Genomic DNA, 15,167 nt, shown 5'->3' with positions numbered 1-15,167 from the left:
TTTTTAATAAAACTGCTGAACTTTAACAGTTACACAGATATGGAATTCCTGACTTATTGCAAAATTAATGTTCAAACTTGAGCAAGCTCATTCCAAAACTTTCCAATAAACCACATCCTCTTAAGGAAATTAGACATGTCCACATTGACTCTTACCAATTTTTACAGATGCACCATAGAAAGCATCCTATCTGGCTATATCACAGCCTGGTATGGCAACTGCTCGACCCAAGATTGTAAGAAACTACAGAGAGTCGTGAACACCACCTAGTCAATCAATCAAACCTGCCTCCCTGCCACTGACTCTGTCTTCACCTCCCGCTGCCTTGGGAAAGCAGGCAACATATTCAAAGACCCGGCTTATTCACTCTTCCAACTTCTTCCATTGGGCAGGAGATACAAAAGTCTGAGAACTAACAGATTTAAAAGCAGCTTCTTCCCAGCCGTTACCAGACTCCTGAACGATCCTCTTATGGACTGATCTGATCTCTTCACACAGCTTCTCTACTAATTGGTACTACACTCCTGTATGTTTCACCCGATGCCTGTCTATGTGTTTATATTGTGCATTTTATGTCTACCTATGTATTTTCTTTTCAGGTACGGAATAATCGGTCTGAACTGTACCAGACTCCTAAACGACCCTCTTATGGACTGATCTGATCTCTTCACACATCTTCTCTACTGGGTAGTACTACACTCCTGTATGCTTCACCTGATGCCTGTGTCTATGTATTTATATTGTGTATTTTATTTGCCCGATGTATTTTCTTTTCAGGTATGGAATGATCTGTCTGAACTGTACGCAGAACAATACTTTTCACTGTACCTCGGTACATGTGACAATAAACAAATCCAATCCAATCCAACCCTGTAACTGGCCAAGATACAGGTTAAGTGCCAAAACAGAGCTACGCTTAAGTATTTGCAGATTAAAGGAGTAATAACATTGTTTTCACAATGTTTAGTATCTTATGTATACTTCTGTTGATAAATCCTTCACTTAGTTGTACAATTTTTAAAAAACATTATACACACACTTGCGGCTGAACAATAACTGGCATGATGGCCAGACTTGAATTCGACTTCTGTGGGTCAGACCCTAACAAACCAATCCACCTCATTAAGAACATGACCACTCAAGGACTAGTACCTATGAACTCACAGCTGACCGACTCCTGGACTGCAAAACAATTAGTGTTTGGCCTATTGCAATACAAGTTGTAGCTTCCAATTTTAGAGAAATAGGTATTAAAAAATGAAATTATTTGATTACAACTACTTTTGCTCTTTCAGTCTTTGTTACTTGGAATGAAAAGCAGCAGGATAATGATACACTGAAGTACTATTGAACAAATGATTTTCTTTCTCAATACTATTGCTACACACAACAAAGACTTGTCAGTAGTTGCTAAGCAGGGCTTTTATCCTTAACATTTGCTTTGGAATTTAGCAAAATCTGAACATTAAAAAAATATAACCACTTCACCAGCTATTTTACTGTGTGTCTTGTACTGGTATTGGAAAAGTATAACAGACTGATTGGATGGTGCCATGTAATAGTCTGTCAAATCTTGACAAATAACGCAACAAATCAATTTCATTGTGATATTAGTTGCAACACTCATTGATTGGTGAATAAGCATTGGAGATGATTGCATTATTTTTCCAATTTATCCATACTTCAGCAGTTGCTTCAAATTGATAAGATTAAAATGAAAGCAAGCGAATACAAGTAGAATTTTACTCAGTCCTCAAGTATAAATGCAATGTTTGTGAATCAAGTCATTCTCTCCAATTAAAACTGGATTTTACTATCAAATTCAATTATCTTAGAAAGTACAATTGTCTAGTACTTTAAATACAAATTAAATTATGTAATTATCATGTGCATAATATTAGTATAACTAAATTCATTCCCATTTTCAGCAGAATAATAATGTCAAATTCAGTGCATTTAATTATTTTTTAGAAAGGAACATGTTCTCACTATGAAGAAATTCAACACAATAGTTTTTCAAAAAAATATTATTAAAGTTTTAACATTTTATATAAAATTTACAAAAAAATACAAACAATAACACAAACACCCCAAAAATGACCTTTGAATCCAAGAAACAAGAAACCTCCCCCTTCACTTACACACCCCTACATATACCCTCCCCTTACTCCTCTCTCTTTGCCACCCCCTTACCCCTCTCTAACAGCGACCAAATCTCTGAATTACAATTTAAATGGCTGTCATCTTTGGTAGAACCCATCAATCGAACCCCTCATGGTGTATTTGACCTTCTCATGGTGCAAAAACTCAATTAAATCCCCCAGCCACTCGGCGGCATTGCTGGCCTCCAGCCAACTGGATCTGCCTCAGCGACACCAACGAGGCGAAGGCAAGGACATCCGCCCCGCACCTGTCTGTAGCTCCAGTACATCCAAACCTCAAAATATAGGATTGCCGACATGGTGCTAAAAAAGGACCTCCAAAAAACCACTAGCTTGGAAGAGGACCAGAACGTACGTGTGTGTGTGTGTGTGTGTGTGTGTGTGTGGTATGTGGGCCCTCTCAAACAGTGCTCACACCTATGTTCCACCCCCTCAAAAAACAGACTCACCCTAGCCTTTGTGAGGGGTGCTCAAAACACTACCTTTAGCTGGATCAGGCTCAGTCTCGTACACAACGATGTATCGTTTCACCTCCGGATTACCTCACTCCATACCTCCTCCCCCAGTATTGGCTCCAATTCCTCCACCCATTCACCCCTTCCTCCGAAATACAACATAAGATCAACCTCTCCGTAGCCTAAATACAACACACCCATTCTCAGGTTTTAAAGCAGCCAGGTGAGAATTTAGTTCCACCTCAAGCTGAAAATTAGCAACATCTAGCTGTGCACAAAAAAGTCAACTATCTGAATGAAGGGGCACAAGACTAATCCTACCATCGAGTAACTGTTGCCTTTCAAAGCTACCTACATAGACAAGTAAACTAAATATAAAAATACTGGAGAGGGCTGCACCATAAATTTCCATAGATGAATTGCAAAATTCAGATTGCATTAATATAAAACTTCACCTGAGTGTATCATAAATTTCATGGAAATTACAATCATAATCCATGACAAGCCAACTTGTCTCAAACAGTTTTTCATACATGTTACAAACAATGTTTCTCGCTCACTGTAAATCAAATCATACAAGGTGTAACTGTTAAATACAAGATATCTTCAGAAAGATAGTGCAAGAATTTCTGAACATGCAGTAATTCCAGGCAGCGTCCTCAGATATACAGCCAATTAAGAACTGTTGATAGTTGCGCATTTTGTTTCAAATACAAAAAAAGCAAATTAATCGGTGCAACATTTAATATATACTTGAAACGATAAAGCAACCTCAGGGTAAGACTCATTAGGAGCTGGACTGAATTATCTCCGAACTCCCAGTGGTTTTAAACTGTTTCAATGTGCTTTTATTAAAGCTAAAATGAAGCTCCTCACTTCCAAAAAAAATCTTTTAGTTCATTAGGTGTTTTTTTAATACTACTCCCATTGAGACAAATTTACTTGATAAAACACTATTAGGCTACTGTTTTTTAAAAATTTTTTTAAAAGGATTGCATTTATTGGCAAAGACCTCATCAATTTTAATATTTAGTCATAAATTCCAAGGATTAGAAATTCTTTTCAGGAATCATGAGTTATACAGTATTTGCCCCCTTTGCAAATCAAGAAGATTCAAATCAACTTAACCCCTGCCAGTGCAATTTTCTAACCATGGACAAATCTCCAATTACAATAACTGGACAGTAAGATTTTGATGGAAATGTAAACCTCCCATGAGGCCTGTGAGTTACTTTTTATAAATGGCTGTTACCAGCCAAGTTGCAGCCAGCATTGAGTGGGTTCATTTATGAAACACCATGATTAACCAGGTCATGCAATATTTATGCACTCACGTTCAGAATCATTTACAAATAGTCATGGATCATAAAAATATTTATACATTGGTATGACATTTTATTTGCAAGATGAGTATTTTAATAAACAATTGATATTCATTATGATTGTTAAAACTTAACAAACAGAAATGTAAAAATACACTTGATCAACCTTACTTCATTATAACATCCCTGATTTAGCACACTGGGCTAAATCGCTGGCTTTTAAAGCAGACCAAGGCAGGCCAGCAACGCGGTTCGATTCCCGTACCAGCCTCCCCGAACAGGCGCCGGAATGTGGCGACTAGGGGCTTTTCACAGTAACTTCATTGAAGCCTACTCGTGACAATAAGCGATTTTCATTTCATTTCACGTTTGCTAGAGATTCCCTGTTCCATGGCCTGCACATCCAGGGCTGAGAGTCTGGCGTTCACAATAAGCTCATATTGCACCCAAAGATGGCAAACTCAATTCCTGAGCTGGCCCAATGGATTCAGAGGTCTCCCAACTGGTGTGCCAGCGCCCAACCAGGGTGGTTCCAGTACCCTTCAACTCCCTTAAGGCCCAGATACCACTGGAGAGGCCTCCAACAGCCCACTCAACGACACATATCTATCACTCGGATCAGTAATGAACCTCTTCATTAAGAAAGACACCCTTCTACTTATTACCACGGCCACCCCTCTCATCTTCAATTCCAGTCCAGAGTGGTAAACCTGACCAACACATCCCCCTATCAGAATGAGTCTCCTGGAGAAACATCATGTCTGTCCCCAGGCTCTTCAGATGAACAAATATGCGTGACCTCTCAACAGGACCATTCAGGCTTTGAACATTACAAGTTACCAATCAAGTGAGGGGGCACCTGCCCCCCCCCAACCTCCCCACCTTCCCACCCGACAATCAGCCATATTTTTGCGTAAGTCAAACCCCCCGGGTTCTCAAGCTGCACGGTATGTGGCAACCGCTAGGTTTCCACTGCCATCGGCTTCCACATCGCAGCACCCTAAATACTCAAACCGTCAGATATCACATAACTCCCCCTCAAGTTTAACCAAAAGAAATATACGAAACCTAAACCTCCTCATATAATTTTGTCCCTCATGTCCCTTCTGATTACTGGTTTTCATACCAGTCTGGTGGCCCCGCACAAGGTTCGCGACTACCTTGAACCCGCCAAAACACCTATACCCGATCCCAGAAAAATACGAAGGAAAGTGCCCGACTAAATAGATACCCCCATCCCATCCTCCCCATGCCCCCAGTTCACTAGCACCAGATCTACCTCATTAGAACGAAAATAAAAACCAGAAGGAGATAGATAGAGGAACATAGTACCAGTATTAGAATAAACAGCAATCAAACTAACAATACAATCTCCAATGATTCAGAACAACATTTAACAATTTAGCATGTTTACAAATTCCCAATCCCGTGGTCTCTCGAAGAAACTTATCCGTCTCCTCAGGGTTGTCCAAGTATTCCTGTTTACGGAAGCTGATCCACAGATGGGCCGGATACAGCATTCCAAATCTCACACCTTCCTTGTGGAGAACTGCCTTGACTTTATTAAAAGTGGCACGGCGTTTAGCCAGTTCCGCACCCCAATCGGAGTATATCCTGATTAGGCTTCCCTCCCACGCACTCTTCTTCGCCTGCCTGGCCCACCTCAGAATTTTATCTTGTCCAGGAATTCATGCAGTCACACCACATAAGCACTTGGTTGTTCACCTGCCTTCGGTTTCCTTCTCAGCGCCATGTGCGGTCACCCTGGGGGGGGGGGGGGGGGGGGGGGGGGAAGAGACCTTCCAACCCCTCCGGGAGACCCACAATCTGAACATTCAGCCGCAGTTCTCGGTTCTCCAGCTCGCCTACTCTATCCCATACCTTTTTAAAGCTGCCAACAATCAGGGAAAGCTCTGCTTCCATCCCGGCCAGCCGGTCCTCATGATCAGCGACAGGCTCCTCCATTTTTTGGGAGCGAAGCGCCCTAGGACTTAACCGCTGCTCAATCCTCTCCAATGCCGCTTTAATCGGGTCAATGGCCCTTACCAAATCTTCGGACGTTTCCATTCTCTGCTTCTGAAACAGAGTGGCTAAAAGGTCCACTAATTGCGCTTAGACCATTTGGTCGGGAGCACAGAATCCAGGCCCGCTGCCATTGCGCCTTCAACTACGCTCTCCAGAGCCTCACAGTCTGTCTGCTGCCGTTTTTTCCTCCCTGTTATTCTTCAAAAATGCATAACTTCCCGCTCACACAGTTTGTCGACACCTTCGTTGACTGGATTCCGGACTTCGGGATTGCGTTGGAAAGCCCGATTAGGACTTTTAAGTAAAAAAATAATTCCCCGCTCAGGAGTCACCAAGACAACAGCTGTCTACTGCATGGCTGCCACCGGAAGTTAAACTTTTCTTTTTTTATATATAAAGGAATAGTTTCACATTTCTGTTTACCAATAGCATTCCTGAAATTGATTTCTCCTGTTGGCATTGTTAATATAGGAGAAAATGTGATTACAATTGTACAAGATTTTGATGTATATTTTAGCTCTTGAATATTAGACAGTAGTCAGAGACTGGAGATACCAAGCTCTGCAGGAGAAGTTTCATAACACTGGAGAGGGTGTCACAAGGAGGCGAAAAAGAAAGAAAGAGGGCAAGGGAGGTAATAGGACCTCTATGTTAAGCTACAATGGTATTTCTGTAATAAGAACTAGAAAGCAAGCCTTGACTTCTTCAACTCCAATTTTGTGACCTACAATCACTTCTCCTCCAACCTCACAGTGCCACTGTATCCCCTTTATATATGTGTGTGCAGTCTATCAAACAAGAAGTATGGTCTATTAAACAATTAAAACTCCCAATTCTAACTTGAGCACTGGGATACATTTACTCTTTCCTAACACTCTACCTATTTCAAAGTAATGCAGAAAGTTACATTTTGAACTGGCTAAAATCCCTTGTTTTTGAAGAACAGTGTGCATGAGGTCTTTACCATAGAGTAATCTTTTGAATTCAGAACTAGACTTATATTACACAGTTTTGAATAAAACATTTCGATATAATTAAAATACATGAATCTATTGTCCTCAGAAAAATGCTTGGTGCTGGTGTGCGGGTTGCTGAAAAATTATCGAAGATTGACATCAATTCAGTTTTGAGATATCACAGAAAAAGAAAGCTATCCAATTTGAAAGCTATCAACACTAGATAAATCCTAGATGTTAAGTTTTCGCATCATGACAGAAAGCAGGCAGGCAGAAAGAAACAAGAGATCGACGGACACAATTTCAACATACAGGAGGTTGCGATTCCGAGGCATGAGAAACAACCTTCTGAGATGAGACTTCTGCCAAAGCAGGAAAGCTGGTAGGATCAGCACATTATAATGAGGCCAAAGTAGATAATGGGCACAAATTGTACCATAAGTTCCACATCATTACAAAACTATGTTGTCCACCTGTTTTCATAAACTTCACGTTGACATTGGCATAACAGAATTCAGAAATGCTACAACACAACTTGACATAGTCACGGACCCAGTTAAATACATGACGCTTAGCATTTGAGCTGTTTTCAAAACAACATGAATCTATATTCATTTAATAGGCAACAAATTACTATGGAATAACAGGAATACACTGATGAACCAGACGGTTAAGATAATTAGTGTGAGAGTTGTATTTGGTTTCATTCTTATTGATATCGAGCCGTTCAGTGAACACATCCATGGAACTTTCATCCATCAATTATATTAAAACTAGCACTGTGTTTAGGAGATACATAATGAGGTAAAACATGAGCCAGGTGATAAAATGACATTTTTTATGGCTTATCAATTTATGTATGAAGTAAACTCTGAATTGGCCACATTTAACATTACCAATGTTTTTTTTGTACTGATTTTCACTAATTCATGGCACTTATGTGCTGAATATGAACTTTAGAATTACAATTTTGAAATAACAACAACGATATCAACTTACCTGCAGAAACACTGTGGTATTTCTCCAACACCGTATAAGGGAAAAAGGAATGGTGTGTTGCCATACCGTCCAAGGCACTGTAAAAAGTGCTGGGTTGCTTTGAGGCCCTCTGTGGTGGGAACGGTTTCAGAGGCCATAGCGATGGAATGTAAAATAAAGTGTTGCAGGTTTGCAGTTAATTTCTTTGTCTTCAAATAGTCTGAAAATCCACTGTCTTTAAAGTCTGTGGATTAATAACAGAAAATACGGACTTTGTATTTGGTTTCATTTAACTAATATTCAGATTTGATGTCACAACTTAAAAGCAACGCCAAATGAGTTTCTGCAACTGGTTCTAAAAGATCTGAAGTAACAAATATGACTAGAAAGGATGCGCTGGAAAATCCCTCCCTCCATAAACTGTTTGACTGCAAAAGATGCTGTAAAACATTTAAAAGGGGCCAACTTGAGAATTTGCTTATCAATTTATATAGGAAGTAAACTCTGAAGTGAGAAAACATTCCAAAATACTGCCCAAATTTCACATTACCGAAGACGTTTTTGTTTAATTTCAAAGTAGATGCTGACAGCCAAGAGGGAGTTTTGTGTATGATAGAGAAAGAAATGGGAAAGCAGAGAGCAAGATGAAATAGAAAGCAATCACCATTAAAGTGTCCAAATGTTTAATTTCAAATCAGTTATTTCTGGAGTGTTATAAGTTTTAATAATTCAGCAAAGCCTGGCATTTAAATAGTTTAATACTATAATGTTTTCTCCAGAACGTGAGTACGACTTAAAAATTTACCGGGCAGGCCCGACAGGCCTGCTGAGGGAGCAGGCGCGCCCAACAGGCACAAACATTTCCTTGGAGCTGCCATCAATCTGAGCTTTTAACAGAGCAAAGCCAGTTATCACAAATGCAGGACTGACTCACGAAAAATTAAGAATTGCAATCATATTAAACTGGGGTAGTATACGGTCTTATTTCAATACTCATGAAAAAATTTCCATGAAATAGACATATTATGCACATTGTAAGCCAGGAATGCTCTGATATGAAACAAATGGTTAACAAAATAACAGTGGTATAAATACTTGGACAGTGACGATACCATCAACATAAAGAAGTGTGTAATTCAACATGCTATAATTACTGACATTCATTTAAAAGGCATGGATCAGTTTTCAAAATAACATGCTATATTATGACAAAACAAGAAAAATTCTGCAGTAAGCACATCACCTCCTAAAGTACAATGGCACAAACTTCAAAATACAGGGTGGCATTGGTCATGTAAGTACCTATGTATTCATCTGGATGTTGTTCATATTCCAAACAGAAAGTAAGAAACTTCATTAACATTCGTTTCTCCACCATAGTGAGCTGTTTGCTGGCAAAGACATCAGCTCGAGAACACGGTACCTAGAAATGAGAGGGGGAAATAAATTAAGAAAGAAACTTCCATGTGCATCGATACAAGCCATCAGTTGCAGTGTGTGCCAGCTATCTTGAAATTAAGCATCTGTACAGAAAGAGAAATAAAACAGCAGTCCCTGATGGAAGACACAGTAACCCACCCATTTGTGTAAAGATCGCTTTTCAGATCCCCAAGGCATCCTAAAATAGCTATTACTGCTTATGAACTGACCCAGTAAATAGGTTTCATAATAATGGGCTGCAAAATTAACCTGCATTTCCAAATAAATAATAAAAAGACATTTGTATCTATTTACCTCTTGCCTTTGATACACGCACAGTGTAGAATCACAGTAAACTAGTTTAACTTTTGGAGACAACTATCTGTCTCAATCCTAAAATAAACATCTACATCTTATTAAAAATACAAACTTGGCATGCTAACCAGAGTACCATTGTAGATTGGCATGGCTAACAATGTACAATTCGCGTGTTCAATCATTTTTAACTGAACTACAAGGAAATTATCAATGTTTCTAATTTATCATAATTGTATGAACTGTTCTGCAAATCTAATTCTAAAAATGTTTTGGATTTTTATCCTGCCACAAGTTCATGGAGTGCACTTGAGACAATTACTGAGAGCAATACGATCTAGTATCAACCAGGGAGCAGGCCAATTTAGATCTGGTATGGTGCAATGAAACAAAATTAATGGCCTCATAAGTAAAGGAGCCTCTAGGCAACAGTGATCCTAACATGACAACATTTCACATTCAGTATGAAGGTGAGAAGTGAAGGATTAAGACTAGTTTTTTTAAACTTAGATATTAAATTACAAGGATATGAAGACGGAGTTGGCTAAAGTGAACTAATACAGATTAAAAGATAGGACAGTAGAGGAGCAATGGCAGACATCTAAAAAGAGATCTTTCATAACTGTCCACAAAGAAAGAAGGTACTGGGATAATATTAGACCTAAAGGCTGACAAGTCTTCTAGCCTGATAGTCTTCATCTTCCGTTTTTTACTAAAGAAGTGAAGGCAGAGATAGTAATTGCATTGATTGTGATCTGCCAAAATTCCCTCGTTTCTGACTTCCGGTTGCGGCGATGCCCAGCTAAGCCGCACGTTTCGGCGGCTCCAGCTCAAACGGACCTTCGGGCTCTTTTAAGAGCCCCAGCGGGGAATTTTTTCAGGACGAAACCCGGTGTGGGGTGAGACAACAGGGAGTCCCCCCCCCCAACGAAAGAGAAAAATATCGGCGGCGGCGGCCAGATCGCGAAGAATCCTCGAAGATAGGGACAGGAGGAAAAAAGGAGCAAGATGGCGGCGGAGAAAGCCCAGGCGACATGGGGGCCGGACCAAGACGAATTTTTAAGATGGTGTGTGGAGCTGCTTAAGAAGGAGGTGCTGACCCCGATGCTACAGGCAATTGAGGGGCTTAAGGAGGCACAAAAGACCCAGGTGATGGAGCTCCGCGTGGTGGAGCAGAAGGTGACGGACAACGAAGACGAGATCCTGGGCCTGGCGGTCAAAACGCAGACGCACGAGGCGCTCCACAAAAAGTGCATTGAAAGGATTAAAGCCCTAGAAAATAGAGCACGGAGAAAGAACCTTCGGATCCTGGGTCTCCCCGAGGGAGTGGAAGGAGCGGACTGCGGGGCTTACGTGAGCACGATGCTAAGCTCGCTAATGGGAGCTGAGGCCCCCTCGGGCCACTTGGAAGTGGAAGGGGCTCATCGGGTCCCTGCGAGGAGACCAAAGGCGGGAGAACCACCTAGGGCGACGATCGTGCGATTTTATCGCTTCAATGACAGAGAAGTGGTTCTGAGATGGGCCAAAAAGGTACGAAGTAGTAGATGGGAGAATGCGGTGGTACGGGTGTACCAGGATTGGAGTGCGGAGGTGGCGAGAAGGAGGGCGAGTTTTAATCGAGCCAAGGAGGTGCTACACAAGAAGGTGAAGTTCGGGATGCTGCAGCCGGCGCGACTGTGGGTCACGTACCAGGAGAGACATCACTACTTCGAAACGGCGGAAGAAGCATGGACCTTTATTAAAAACGAAAAACTGGATCGGAACTGAGGGACTGATGTTAGAGGGGAAATGACAATGCCGATGTATATAGGGATGTAAATTGGGAAGGAGGAGACACTAAGAAATGTGGGCACCGGTGGGGGGAAAGAAGAGACATAGGTGGGGGATGGGGAATGGGAGTGGGGCGGTAGAGGGAGCTGCGCCACAAGGGGCGGGACAACTATAGAGAATACGGGGCTTACTGTCCTTGTTCCCGCGCCAGAAAGGTGATGGCGGGAAGATAGGCGCAAGGTAGATGGGAGTTCCCCACACGGGGGGGTCAAGGAGTGAGCGGGAGAAGCCGGGGTCAGTTGAAGACAGCTGACTTTCGGAAGTAATATGGGGGGAGCAATCATGCTAGATGGGGATCTAGCGGGGGGGAGGGGGGGGGGGGGGGGAGGATAACTGGGTTGCTGCTGCAGAAATCAAAGAGGAACTGGTTAAAGAAAGGGTGGTCGGGGCTGGAATGCGCCACCTGGGGAACGGGTGGGAGCGCGGAACCGGGACATGGGACTGGCCTAGAGAGGGTGATGGCTAGTCGACACGGGAAGGGGGCAGGTAGCCCCCCAGTGCGGCTGATCACGTGGAATGTGAGACGCCTAAAAAAGGGCCCGAGTGTTCGCGCACTTGAAAGGACTGAGGGCAGACGTGGCTATGCTTCAGGAGACGCACCTGAAGGTGGCGGACCAAGTTAGGTTAAGGAAAGGATGGGTGGAACAGGTGCTCCACTCAGGGCTGGATGCAAAGAACAGAGGGGTGGCCATACTGGTGGGGAAACGGGTATCATTCGAAGCTAGGAGCATTGTAGCAGATAGCGGAGGCAGATATGTGATGGTGAGTGGCAGACTGGAGGGAACGGAGGTCGTGTTGGTTAACGTATATGCCCCGAATTGGGATGATGCGGGATTCATGAAGCGGATGCTGGGACGTATCCCGGACCTGGAGGTAGGAAACCTGATAATGGGGGGAGACTTCAACACCGTGCTGGACCCAGGGTTAGATAGATCTAGGACCGGAAGAAGGCCGGCAGCGGCCAAGGTGCTTAAGGGGTTTATGGACCAAATGGGGGGAGTGGATCCATGGCGATTTGTTAGGCTGAAGGCCAAAGAGTTCTCCTTCTTCTCCCATGTTCACAAGATGTATTCCCGGATAGATTTCTTTGTTTTGGGAAGGTCGCTGATCTCGAGGGTGGAAGAAACTGAGTATTCAGCCATAGCTGTCTCAGATCATGCCCCACATTGGGTGGACCTGGAACTAGGAGAGGAGAGGGAGCAGCGTGCACTCTGGCGATTAGATGTGGGATTGCTGGTGGATGAGGGAGTCTGTGGAAGGGTGCGGGGATGTATCGAGAGATACCTGGAGGCCAATGACGACGGGGAGGTCCGAGTGGGAGTAGTATGGGGAGCACCAAAGGCGGTGGTCAGAGGAGAGCTGATCTCCATCAGGGCCCACAAAGGGAAAATAGAGGCCAAGGAAAGGGAAAGATTACTGGGGGAGATTTTAAAGGTAGATAAAGAATACGCGGAGGCCCCGGAGGAAGGACTATACAGGGAGAGACGACGACTCCAGACGGAGTTCGACCTTTTGACCACTAGGAGGGCGGAGGCGCAGTGGAGGAAGGCACAGGGGATGAGATATGGATATGGGGAAAAGGCCTGTTGGCCCATTAGCTGCGAAAGAGGACAGCAGCGAGGGAGATAGGGGGAATTAGAGATGAAAAGGGAGCTACGGTGCGGAGAGCAGGGAAGGTAAACGAGGTGTTTAAGACCTTTTACGAAAGACTATATAGGTCCCAACCCCCGGAGGGAAAAGAGGAGATGCAGCAGTTTTTGGACCAATTAAGGTTCCAGAGGGTGGAGGAGCAGGAGGTGGAAGGCCTGGGGGCACCAATTGGGGTGGACGAGGTTACCAAGGGGCTGGGGAACATGCAGGCAGGGAAGGCCCCGGGACCAGATGGGTTCCCGGTGGAATTTTATAGAAAATATGTGGACTTGCTGGCCCCGCTGTTGGTAAGGACTTTTAATGAGGCCAGGGAAGGGGGGCCACTACCCCCGACAATGTCGGAGGCGACGATATCGCTAATTTTGAAGCGGGATAAAGATCCGCTGCAGTGCGGGTCCTATAGGCCTATCTCACTGCTAAATGTGGACGCCAAGTTGCTAGCAAAGGTGCTGGCAACGAGGATAGAGGATTGTGTCCCGGGGGTGGTGCACGAAGACCAGACAGGATTCGTAAAGGGGAGACAACTAAACGTCAACGTGCGACGGCTATTAGGGGTGATAATGATGTCCCCAGTAGAGGGGGAGGCAGAGATAGTGGCGGCAATGGATGCAGAGAAGGCATTTGATAGGGTGGAGTGGGAGTATCTATGGGAGGTGCTGAGGAGGTTCGGGTTCGGGGACGGGTTTGTTAGCTGGGTCAAACTCCTCTATGGGGCCTCAACGGCAAGTGTGGTCACGGGTCGGCAAAGGTCGGAGTATGTTCGACTATACAGGGGAACAAGACAGGGATGCCCGCTGTCCCCATTACTGTTCGCGTTGGCAATTGAACCACTGGCCATAGCGCTGAGAGACTCCAGAAAATGGAGAGGGGTGATTAGAGGGGGAGAGGAACACCGAGTGTCACTCTACGCGGATGACCTACTGCTGTATGTGGCGGACCCAGTGGGGGGGATGACAGAGGTCATGCAGATATTGAGTGAGTTCGGAGATTTCTCGGGATATAGGCTTAACATGGGAAAGAGTGAACTTTTTGTGATACACCCTGGGGACCAGAGTAGAGGGATAGATGGCCTACCGCTAAGGAGAGTGGAAAGAAACTTTCGATACCTGGGGATTCAGATATCCTGGAGCTGGGGAACCTTACACAGACTTAATCTGACACGACTGGTGGAACAAATGGAAGAGGATTTCAAAAGGTGGGACATGCAGCCGCTGTCACTGGCGGGCAGAGTACAGGCAATTAAGATGATGGTCCTCCCGAGGTTCCTATTTGTGTTCCAGTGTCTCCCTATACTGATCACTAAGGCCTTTCAAAAAAAAAATAGACAGGAGCATCACGAGCTTTGTGTGGGCAGGGAAGGTCCCGAGGGTAAGGAGGGGGCCTTACAACGTAGTAGAGACAGAGGGGGACTGGCGCTGCCGAATTTGGGCGACTACTACTGGGCCGCCAATGTGGCGATGATTCGTAAATGGATGATAGAGGGAGAGGGAGCGGCGTGGAAAAGACTAGAGATGAAGTCCTGTAAAGGGACGAGTCTAGAAGCGCTGGTGACGGCGCCACTACCGCTCTCACCAAAAAATTTTTACCACGAACCCAGTGGTGGCGGCAACATTAAGTATCTGGGGGCAATGGAGGCGACAGAGAGGTGTGTTGGGAGCCTTGGTGGGGTCCCCAATTAGGAACAACCATAGGTTTGCCCTAGGGAGGCTGGATGGAGGATTCCAAAGCTGGCACCAGTTGGGAATCAGGAGAGTGGGAGACTTATTTATAGGCGGGATGTTTGCGAGCTTGGGAGCGTTGGAGGAAAAGTATAAGCTGCCCCGGGGAAATTTCTTTAGGTATATGCAGGTGAGGGCGTTCACAAGACAACAGGTGAGGGAATTTCCGCTGCTCCCGACACAGGGGATCCAGGATAGAGTGCTTTCGGGGGTGTGGGTCGGGGAGGGCAAGGTGTCAGAGATATACCGGGAGATGAGAGAAGAGGGGGAGGAGCTGGTGGGCGAACTGAAAGGAAAATGGGAAGAAGAGCTCGGGGAGGAGATTGAGGAGGGTTTG

At 44.2% G+C, this 15,167-nt stretch overlaps 1 protein-coding gene across 1 annotated transcript in view; it reads right to left on the bottom strand.

Moving 5' to 3' along the window:
• chm (CHM Rab escort protein) overlaps positions 1-15,167 on the bottom strand; it is a 189,857-nt gene that overhangs the window by 97,852 nt on the left and 76,838 nt on the right. The window contains exons 7-8 of the mRNA XM_072505223.1: positions 9,201-9,321; positions 7,920-8,142 (exon numbers count right to left, since the gene is read on the bottom strand). Coding sequence (XP_072361324.1) covers positions 7,920-8,142; positions 9,201-9,321 — 344 coding nt within the window. The remainder of the gene's footprint in view (positions 1-7,919; positions 8,143-9,200; positions 9,322-15,167) is intronic.

This window comes from Scyliorhinus torazame, chromosome 5, assembly GCF_047496885.1.
Source record: "Scyliorhinus torazame isolate Kashiwa2021f chromosome 5, sScyTor2.1, whole genome shotgun sequence".
Lineage (NCBI taxonomy): Eukaryota > Metazoa > Chordata > Chondrichthyes > Carcharhiniformes > Scyliorhinidae > Scyliorhinus > Scyliorhinus torazame.
The sequence above is the reverse complement of the archived record's forward strand: the minus strand, read 5'-3'. Positions and strand labels throughout refer to the sequence as shown.